Source organism: Buceros rhinoceros, unplaced genomic scaffold (assembly GCF_000710305.1).
Source record: "Buceros rhinoceros silvestris isolate BGI_N320 unplaced genomic scaffold, ASM71030v1 scaffold1350, whole genome shotgun sequence".
NCBI lineage: Eukaryota > Metazoa > Chordata > Aves > Bucerotiformes > Bucerotidae > Buceros > Buceros rhinoceros.
The window spans coordinates 7,446-18,818 of record NW_010391080.1 but is presented as its reverse complement, the minus strand read 5'-3'; the positions used below and the strand labels follow the sequence as shown (position 1 = coordinate 18,818).

Genomic DNA, 11,373 nt, shown 5'->3' with positions numbered 1-11,373 from the left:
ACTCTTTCCTACAGGCCCAGTAACATGATAAAAGGTGTTATCAACTAAATTCACCTGTGTTTGCAGAAATGTCGTCTTTGTGGATCTGCACAAAACAACTTCAGAAGTTTCACTGAAGCGTATTTTATTACTCATTAATAAACAAAGTGGATTATAATCCTTGGTTGGTGCTCGATACAAGGTCTCTATATTCCCCCCTTTTAGTCAAAGGGATTTATCCTGAATTTCCTCAAAATGGAGGAGAAAAAGCAATGTGATGACTCCAAACTACTGCAGCAACTCAAACTACATCTAAAGATGCCCTCAAGTGGTCAGTGGGAAGTATTTCAACACTTAATTTGTGCCAATATGTTCCACTATACCACAGAGTAAACTGAAAACAAATATTTGTTTTTACACCCTCCAAATCTCTGTCTAGTGGAGTTTTTGTTTGTTTGTTTGGGGGCATTTTTGTTTAAATACATCACTCTGGAAAAACTATTTATCATGAAATTGCAGAAAATGCTTCATGAAGTGCATATATGCAACTGTAACAAGGTGCTATCAGTCTAGGATCAAAGGCAACAAATAGAAAATAGGATCTTCTGCTCAAAAATGCCAAGACAAATTCTTTTTGGCCTGAAAAATGCTAGAAATTAAAAAGAATGTATTCCATCTCAGCATTCAAGGGTAGAAGTAGAAAAGTCATGTATGCATACTAGCATAGGACAATGAATGTAGAGAAGAAAAAGGAAATACTTATCTGGGACTTAAAACTTGAGTTTCCAAGGCATATGTCAGAAGTGACAGTGAGCCCAGCAAGTGACTCATAAAATGACATCGAAAGAATGAGAGAGGATTAATCATCAAGAAGGAAAATAATATGTGGGAGAAAGTGCACTCAAATCTCTACTGCAATTGCAAGGCACAGTAAGACGTTTGGGGAAGAATTGCATCTATGTGTGGGCACCCACCTGGAACACTGAAGGTGCTGCTATTGTGGAAGCTAATGGCAATTGACTGCTGCCTGTAAATTATGCCAAAAGATACAGGTAAGAGCCCAGATGTAAAAGGATATTAGCACTTAAAACTGGCAGTGCCTTTATCAGCGAGTTGTCAGATATGACATGATCCCTAGAGGGAGGTAAGGGATCAGTGCGGGCAATGATTCACAGGAAACCATAGTTATTAATTTGAACGTTAACAGAGTATTGGATATACATTCTAAATCTGGGTTGTAGTAACCCAAGATACACATCCACAGTAACAAAAAATGTGATGAAGTAGCGGTAGCTACAATTGTATAGAAAAGTATTTTAATGATAATCCAGGCAATGAACAAATTAATGAGTTCAGAAACTGAGAAGTTAGCTGTGTCTTCTCTTCTGCATACTTCAATATGAGGCATAAAAGGACAGATTTACTGGGGAAAAAGATTAAAGGGACATTGGGTGTGGCATGCCTTCTTCCCTAGCTTCCTAGTACTTTTCAACTCTGCTTGAAAAGCTAAGGTAGTGCAACAAGTAAGAAGTAAGCAAGCAACAAACAGCTGTAATGACTTTGTGTCACATCATACTACGAAGTTTCAGAAATACAGGCAGTATTTTTGAGATTTTCATTATAATACAATTCCCCATCACCACCCTGAACTAAAACTGTTTTCTTTAATGAAAAAGACAAGACTTTATCCTAGAGCTACAAGAGACTTTGGGGGTTCATCTACATTAGTGTTTTGTTTGGATCAGAAACATGCTTTTGAAGTGAACATACGCGTTGTCCTTACTCAGTAAGCTTTGCTTTATAGCAAAGACTGGTTTTGGAGCTCACATACTGGATTCCTGACAGTATGTAACAAGCATGAATGGGCATTCAGTCCATATGACCAGATTATGTCCAATTTTCCTGGAATTATGCAGAGTGCGGACTTCAAATCCTCAGCACCAATTGTTTCACTATGACCACCTCTAGCCTACTGTACTAATGAAGAAGTACCCTAAAAGTTTTCAGCTAGCCTTGGTCTCTTTGTTACCTGCCTTGCTTCTCCTTCAGACATTCACAGATTACTCCACGCTGTGTTTTCCGTCTCTGCTCTAATCTATGCATAATCCAGTTCTTTTAAACAGTAATGATGGGACGTGGCTCTCTGTGGCCATGCATCCATCTGTTCCCAGGTATCTTTCAGTTTACCAGTTTCTTTTCAGTTCCCTGGATCCTAGAGCACCGTGTCCTTCCTACAACAGCTCATTTTTGGTGAAGAGGAGGAGAGTCGTAACATGCGCATCTAATTAATACTGCAGAATACCTAGGAGACTACAGGTGATTTGTGCATGCTAATGTGTGAGAGGCAGAGAAAAGAATACATTCCAAGTTAAATGTCCAAACGTGAAACAAATAGTCAAAATCTAGACCTGAAGCAGAATGAGTCCTCCTATACCAGCTTTAGAGAGTTTAGACAGGAACCCTCCAACGTCATGAGGGAATTCTTGTATTAGTTGTGCTGGTACACCTCTGTAAAGCACCTTTGCTATCACTGCTGTCTGCTAACCAGTTTACAGCACATTGCAGTCTTTTTTTCCTCCATCCATCCACTGAAATATCTTACTAAATTTCAGCCGGGTGGCCTAGGCCTACAGGTTTATCTCATTGCTCACTATTTGCACTGTAACAGGACCTGATTAGTGTCATATCTATGCATTTCTTCAGGTCATTAAAAATATCTGGATGACATTACACACATGAATATACCTTGTGCTTCCCTTTCCTTTGCACTCTATTGTTATTCAAAGACAGCAAAACAAAAACCTCAAGTTGGATTTCTTGCCAAGTCTGCCTATTTCTATGTTCATTCTTTCTAGGTCTCTTCCTTCATCCATTGTTTCCAATGGTTCCAAATAAACATTCCAACCACTGCCCTACCACCTTATACCACTAAGTTTGGGATGAATTTATCTATTTGATGACACCTGGCAGTGTAAATAAATGTTATAAGGAGATGGTGTTTTACCTTTTCCTTTATTACTCATTTGCTCAATTTCCCTTTACTAAAATTTTAAATATGGACATTTGAGGCAGACGGTATGCAGTTGTGAACTTAATTACCTGTTGAATATGGAATAAAGTCTTGAGAGTCCCGAATTTCCCACGTAAGGTTTCTGCTATAAACTGCTTGGAAGTAATCACCAACAGTGGCATACTGGACAGTCACTCCAAACTCATCAGAATGCTTGTTAATATAATCCAACAACGGGTCCATGTTGGAGTACTGAACAGATGCATTAAAGAACTGTTTGTCACAGCCCTGAAATTCCAAAAACAGAACAGCTGAATTACTTTGGGTTATGTAATTTAGAAAGATCTTTCTTAACACTAGTCTATGTCAAGGTGGTATTTCTTTTGATCTTGACTGCTCATATAAGAGTTATTTGTTACAAAATGTCAAGAATGGGTAGATCAGCTGAGAACCAACCAGCTTTACAGATAGGGAGAAGCGTGTTGACACATCATATTGTGCAAGAATATGAAACTTCACAGTAGCAATTGGAAAATGCGTGCATGCATGCCTGGAAAGACGACCTTAGTTTCTTTTTCACATTTCTCCCACTCAGCAGAAAATAAGAAAGCTCTTATTTTCTGCTCTTTAGAATGCTTACTGCTTTAGGAAGAAGTGCTGAGGACATGATGTGAAACAAAACAATCTGGACAGAGATACCTGTAGGACAAGGTACTACAAGTACACACAATGAGTTGCTGATGCCCCATCAGGACAGTAGCCTATAGTAATTCTTATGCTCATCCATACGGTGAATGAAGTATTAAAGCATCTTGGGTTTTTTTTTTTTGAGCATGCTTGCACAACTTCTCTGCCTTCTGTTGAAGGTGTTTCAATAGAGACTATCTGCACAAACAAACATTTTAGAAAAGACACAACTAATCATGCCTTTGTTCAACTGCAATAGCTGAACAGGAAAACGAGCCAGCCATGGCATCACGTGTATTCTTGCAGTATATCAGCATTACAGTTTAGGCATCTATCTGAAGCACAACAACATGCTAAGAAACCTTCTCCACATAAAAGGGCCTAATTGAAGCCTTTCAACATTGACACCAGCCTAATGCATCCTCATCTTCATATCTCTATGCTTGAGACAGAAAACATTGCACAAGTCAGTCCTGATGTCACTTTCAAAATAAAGATGCTTTCAGCAATTTGCCTTCAAAGCTTAGTAGATGCTTGAAGAGAAGGCCAAGGAGGCTCTATTATCTTTGCAATCCCATCTTCCACCCCAACCTTTACCTGATCAGCATAAGGAGTTTAACCTGATGGGTTGAACCCATTCAAGTCATGAAGGAGTTGAACCTGATGAGTTCAGCTGAACTCAAAGGCGACTGCAGTTTCCTCTCTTTCACAGGTATGAGCGCCAACCCCGTCCCTTCCCCACCTACTAGGTGTTCCAAGGAAGGTCATATCCTTTATGAATCATAGTGCACGTGTCTGTCCCTAAGAGGGTAAGTCACTGATCAGAAGAGAGGAAATTCGACTTCCAAAACTGTAAAGTATTTTTGAGATACCAGGGATCTCCTGCATGCACATGGCAGAACTGGAAAACAACTTCAAACCAGAACGAGATACTAGAATGTATCAAACCAAATACTAAAAGGATGGCAGCCAGTGGAAACCAGACTTCTTAATACTGACTAAGTTGAATTCGTGGAGAAGAATTAGTATGTCTGACAGGCAAAACTATTTCATATTTAGAACACTACTTTCAACTCATGATGCAAGATTTCCTCATAAAAAGTAGACATTGTGCACCACAGAAGGGGCTGTGTTGAGCTGTTCGTCTCTGCTTACACTGACACTGAACAGTGCTGAGGAGCACCGTAGCTCTGCAGGAGGAGGACATCCTGCTGTAGTTAGTCATCACATCCACTCACTGGCGCAATAAAACTGCACAGGAACGCTATACATTACTGTACAGTTAGTTCAACCACACAGGCCAAAAAGCATCTTATGGGGCAGTTCAGTCCTTAAAGCAATTCCCTACCCCTCCTACATTTGCTGCTGTGCTCTCTACAGAGGCAAGTCTGAACTCTTGCACTGCCCCACAGCCTAATGCCTCCTCCAGCACAACTAGGTGCTTCAGATCATGAATGAACACTTGTTTGTCCATGTAACTCATCACATAAACGCCAACAGTCTAGATGTGAGGGCTAATCTTAAATGAGAAGGTATGTATTTCCTGATTTTCAACCGAAGGGGAAAAAAACCCACAAAACCAAACTATATCTATCTCCAAGTACTCCAAACTATTGGTAATCATGAAAAAATAGCTAAGTCTAGCTATAGAGGCATATGTATTTCTTTCTATTTCTTTACATAGCACTGCAAACAAGTAACAAACTTTTATTACTTTGTTTAAAGCTCATTATCACACGCACACAAATCAGGAAGTCAGAGACTGAAATTTTCTTACATTACTGCAAAACTGCAGTTTCGGATCTAGACGGTTAGAATTTACTCGTACTAATCAAAATTCCCTCCTCCCCACTCCAGCATAACTTTCACTATAGCACTACTACAGAGTATTATGTCCCACTTCTCCCCTCAACCTCTAAAAAGAAAAATTTCAACATAAGCAACAGTGTGTCAAACACAGGAGAAAAACAAACTGGTGACTCAAAGCTGCATCACCCAGAAAATGTTTGTTCTCTTTGCAGCAACAGATATTGTGGTGAAATATCCACCTTAAGAACACACATTATCCTTTAATATTGCAATTATGAGACCTGCAGCACTCACCAAAATTAAAAACCCAATGTACATTTAGTTTAGGCAAAATTATTCTTTTCTAAGGCCTTAAAAATTGCGAGAGCAGATCAGTGCTGTGTGTACGTGTAGGACATAATTAACACAGCATATTGACAAAAAAAGTGTTTGGATGACCAAGCTGGGATATGCTTATGTTTCTAACTAGAATACAAAGACTGTAGAAGAAATTGATTACACATCAGTTAGAAAAGACCTTGTCTGACTCATGCGCAGTACGTTTTCTTGTAATGCTATCATTTTTGTTAACACAGTTATGTTTCGCTAAGCAGTTATGTAAAAAGATCATTTAAACAGACAAAACAAGGAGAGAAAAAAGCAAGTGATATTGCAATATATAGTTTCACAAGTAGTTATCTTTACAATTTCGTCACATTTCTTAGCTTAAGTAGAGTGGAAGATTTGGTAGACAGCTAGCAGACAGTACAAGGAAGTTCTAGTTTTTAAAGGTCATTACTTAGCGGACATTTGGACCCCACTAACTTCACCGACATGTGGTTTGTAGCTGCATTTTTTCAGTACACACTACAGCAAAGTACCAACTGTCCGTACTGTAGGTGTACTTGGCACTTCTAACGCAAATGCTGATCATGCACTTACCCATGGCCACAGAACATCACTTGTTCGGAACCAGGCCGCTCTCTCCTTAATGTTTGCCACCATGGTTTGTGCATACTGATGGATGTTAGTATCTGTAACAGGGAGACTCATGTTTGGATAAACACCATCTTTTGGTGGATCTGGGAATGTTGCAAATCCATTCCAATAAAATCCCGATCTAAGTAGAAGGAGAAAGCAACATGCTATAAACAGGATTTATTCAACTGGGAAAAACACATCAAAAGGTGCTGGGATAAAATGCAGACGTGCAGGGAATAAGAAGAAAAAAAAAATCAGTTCATATACATTGAAAGTCTTTAGGTTTTTAGTGTTTATTGGAGGATGAAGGTAGGAGAAAGTTTTATTTTCACAGTGTGCAACCTTCCAACTCCTTGCTGCTTGCTGGCATAGAATAAAGAAATAATAGGACAAACCAGCAAGCACTGTAACAATGAGAATGTTCCCTCAAGTAGGCTTCGTTTACAAAGAGGATTTTACTGGATAAGCCAGTAAGCAAAATAAAGTTTTCAAAAGCTCTTGGATTTTTTTCACAAAGTAAATATGAAATTTTGGTCGCTTTAGTTTATACACAGATAATATACATAATATCAATATAATGCTGCAAGTGTCCCATGGAAAATCAATTAGCAATAGCCAAGTCCATATTGAGCTTCCTGGAGTTATTAAATTTTAACTTGCCAAGCAAAGAAACAAAAACCTCAGTCCTGCTTTGGACGTTTTCTGTTTACAGCAATTGACTTGTTTTACATTTTTATTCTATTTATTTGTAATAAGGACTGACATGATATATCTGTGTAGATGAAAGCAGTACTTGTGTTCCAAGCCTCCTGGTGCTACAAAACACTATTTTTAAAGTCTGTCAATATTTTGAAGTATTTTTAATGCCTCTCAGTAGTAAGTGTCACTTTTGAGCATTCAATTGTTAGATACTCAGCAAACTTCATGCGTTATGCTGAGTAGCCGGGGGTGCTTAATAATCCTTACTCTCATCTACAGAGTCTAGACATCTCCTTGACCTACTGTAAGTCAAAAGAAAGCAGCTGAAGGAAAACAGTCCACAACACTGCTTAAACTCCAACAATATAATCTCTCAGAAGTGATTTATAGTTCTGCCTATTTCAGAAATCCTCAGACCTGTTTGAAAAAGGTATTTGTGATGGGGTACAGTAGCTGTACTGATCCATAACATGGGTGAAGATCTCCTGTCTTTCAGATAAGGAAGGAGAACCCCGCCATACAAACTGAAGCTTCTGGAAAACAAAAAAGGTAAGAAACCATTACTCTTGATGACACGTGCAGAAATACCATCATTAACAACTCCAGACTTCAGAGTGTCCACCTTCCTTTCCACCACTTGTAAAACGTTAAGTGTTTTTACTTAAGACCAGCCAATGGCACCCCAACCAAGGTCGCATACTATATACAGGAGGGCTATAGTGTTGTCTCTTTCTACTCCAACTGATGGTGAAGGAGAGGAGGCAACACACTGCCAGCACACTGCTAAAATCCAGATGTAAGCCTAGCTTATCACAGGCATTACACCTCACTTGTTTCAGTGAAAGTTGAACACCTCTAAGCTAGGAAAGACCCAGACATAGTCTGGATTGCACTGTAGTGGGAATCAGTGTTTAGTCAAGTGAAACGGAATTTTTACAGTTTTGGAAGCCTCCAGACTGTCAAGTGACAGAAAAAAAATTAGATCAAAAAAGACTGCTGAAAGCTCATAAAAGATTTTATCAGAAAGGAAGTATCACAAGTCCCTGCAAACACGAGGTAGTAAGTGCGGGCTTCACCAAATTCAACAGGAATTCTGTTGACTTCTTCGGAGATGCTTGAGTTTCACTAAAGATTCATAAAAAACACCTAACACCCAGCTCTTACCAGTGAAAGCCCCTTATTTTCACATAATTTAGTGTGTAAAACTGATGACAGACCAGGATCAAGCATTACAATGTGAAAAGAAAAACATTTACTATGTATGGGACATTGTGTGAGCGAAGAATCTGAAAAAACATGAATTCAGCAAAAAGAGTGATTATCTGACATCCTAACTGGCCTAGTATTATCGCTTTTACAGGCACAAATAAATGTTCCAAACATGACAACCACCATGCCCAAATATACACACTGCACTTTAAAACAGCCTATGTAAAACTCTACATACCTAAGATTTTCTCAGGGGAGGTTGCAACCCATTCTACACACCTCCATTCCCCACGCTCCTAATTCAGTGTCAACTTATGCCTCATCCAACTGCTCACGTTTTGTGTCTTCTTCAGGCTAGACTATGCTTTAGATTTGACCAGAAGTCACAAAGGCATGACTCAACCATATTACACAGACTCAATAGATTTCACCAATATCATATGCAATTAGCATGTCACTTGTAGAGAAGAAATACCTACATTTTCTTGCACAGATCAGAGATATGCTTATCTTTATGTCATGGTTTAGATTACTATGAGTAGAGGCTGGCAGTGGGTTCCATTCCTAAGGGTATTTTTACCTTGTTTTTCTGCATGTCAGCTTTCAGATCGTAGTCAATCCGAGAAATAAGATGAGCATTAAAACCAGCCAGAGCAAAAAGAGTTGGTGTTGTAGCTGAAGCTCCAAAAGGATCAACGTGCCAAGAAAACTGAGGCCTGACCCCAAAAGTTTCATACAAAAACCCATGGCCTTCTGCAAAGCAAAATTTGTTTATGTTAGGAACACTTTTACTAGTCCATTTTATAAATTTAACAGGCGTAGAGAAGCACTTATGAGATAGCTCTTCGTTGCTGTCTTCCAAAGCATTTAAGCTTTCGGGAATGTAGTGATTCACAGCAGAGAGTTTCACACTGACAATATTATGCTAAGTATAATTTATTAACATGATAAAAGATGAATAACAAAAAGGAATTATGATTAGAGATTGGCCTGGGAAAAAGTAGTTAGATACAGATTAGGTTAAGGTTAATAGCCAGGTTGGAGTCTGCATGAAAACAACAAGCGGGGGTTTAGTTTGTTTTTGCTCAAATCATACACTCCATTCTCAGAAACTTGAGTCTCATCTCAATGACAAAGAGACAGGGAAACCATACAGTAAACAAAACTAATATGAATACAATCCTCAATCAGAAAAAAAAAAAGGTTAATAGCAATCTTGATACAAGATGTTACTTACAACCAATGTTACTAATTTGTATTGAAATGAGTCTCAGAAAAAGAAACTCTCACACCAGAATGACCAGACAATAGAATAAACTCAAATGAACCATTTAAACACAAGCACAACAACCAAATAGATGGTAGATTTTATTCAAAACTCCAGTATATTGTACTAGGATTATAATGATGATTAAAAAAAAAATTTGCAGATCTATTTTTCCTAGTTCTGGAATTGTGCTCAAAACTATTAGAAAATACAATCCTATCTTCCTCATTTTGGACGTTTCCAAATTTTAGCATCACATTTGAATAAATGAGGTTGCAAGGCATTCTCTTTTCACTTAATCTTTCCTAGGGTTAATGTCTTCTCTAGTAAAAATATTCACAAACGATGCGTTTATTTTAACTCTTTTGACTGAAGCATATTCTAGGCAGGGTTTGCTAGGTTCTTCCAAAACACAACTGGCTGGACAGACAAGAGAAGACACAAAACACAGACTTCAAATGACTGCACTGGCTTTGTTTTCTTAAGATGAACTCCACACAATGCAAGGGTACATTTTTTTGTTTGTACTCAAAGTGAGCAGAGTACATTCAGGAAAAATAAACGCAGATTTAAAAATATATTAACTTCTTTTTTCTGATGAATAAGTTATCAAACATGAATTTTCTTTTAGAAGAGAAAATATTTATACACAAAATGAAATATTAAAATAGAAATAATGGGGTTTTTGCAACTAACTCTAATGTAAGAAAAAGCTGTATTTGCATTTAACTAAAGGACTCTTCAGTCAATATTAGTATTTACTTTGAAGCAGTCCTTGGTTTGGTGTACTAAGTCTATATAACAACATTTAAGCACAGGAGTCAGATGAGACAAAAATATAAATGCTCATCCCCTCTCCTCTTGGCCAGACTGTGATGTAGTGACTCACTGGGATGCAAAAGCAGCTGCTATCCCTGCGTTCCAGATAAACACTGAACAAGGCCAGGGGTGCCATGCAGTCAGATTCTCTGCTTCTGACGCTTTACTCTCCCATGTAGAAAGCTGCCCACAGTGCAGCCCTGAAACGGGCAGGGCTCACATCAGCCATGACATACAGCTTGAGCTTACACACCCCCTCCCACCCCTAAAACCACATGCTACTCCCTCATGGAATATTAGAGGCATCTATAGCACAGTGGTGACGTGATGTATCCTGTTTCTTTTTTCATTGACCAGATGGTGATAAATCTAAATACCAAAAGACTCTTTAAACCATCATATGGGAGGTGTAACATATGAATGGCTGGAAGCAGAAAGTAGAAGATTAAAATGGGAAATAGTGCATCTCTTGGAAATATGCATCTAGTTTTAACAGAAGTCACTGATCATGATTACAGGTGGGGGTTTCTACATCAAGCAAGTCTTTCAAGTGAGTTCAGAAGACCTCAGTGACATTCTACGGCCCGTGTTCTGCAGAGGCTTTGCCTAAGATACAACATTCCCACACTCTGAATTGCTACCAGGTATTTTCTTCCACAGAGTTCTACACCCTCAATTTCACTACAACTACCTTCCCAGGAGCTTAAGCTCTCAAACACACACACATAAAAAACGCCTCTGCTCCAAAGGAGTTTATAACTGACATAGATTAAACTGCAAGCCAGCTTTCAGTGACCCTTCTGCTTATTGCAGAATTGTTGTTTGGGATATTTTTAAAGGAAGAGTTTTATACACATAACACACCAGCAAGTAAAAAATAAGAGATGCTTTAATCAGTTTGTAAAGAGTAGTAAAATAATAGCAGTCTTGGGGG

At 38.5% G+C, this 11,373-nt stretch overlaps 1 protein-coding gene across 1 annotated transcript in view; it reads right to left on the bottom strand.

Moving 5' to 3' along the window:
* MAN2B2 (mannosidase, alpha, class 2B, member 2) overlaps window positions 1-11,373 on the bottom strand; it is a 30,891-nt gene that overhangs the window by 12,080 nt on the left and 7,438 nt on the right. The window contains exons 4-7 of the mRNA XM_010139881.1: window positions 8,934-9,106; window positions 7,562-7,677; window positions 6,407-6,584; window positions 3,079-3,277 (exon numbers count right to left, since the gene is read on the bottom strand). Coding sequence (XP_010138183.1) covers window positions 3,079-3,277; window positions 6,407-6,584; window positions 7,562-7,677; window positions 8,934-9,106 — 666 coding nt within the window. The remainder of the gene's footprint in view (window positions 1-3,078; window positions 3,278-6,406; window positions 6,585-7,561; window positions 7,678-8,933; window positions 9,107-11,373) is intronic.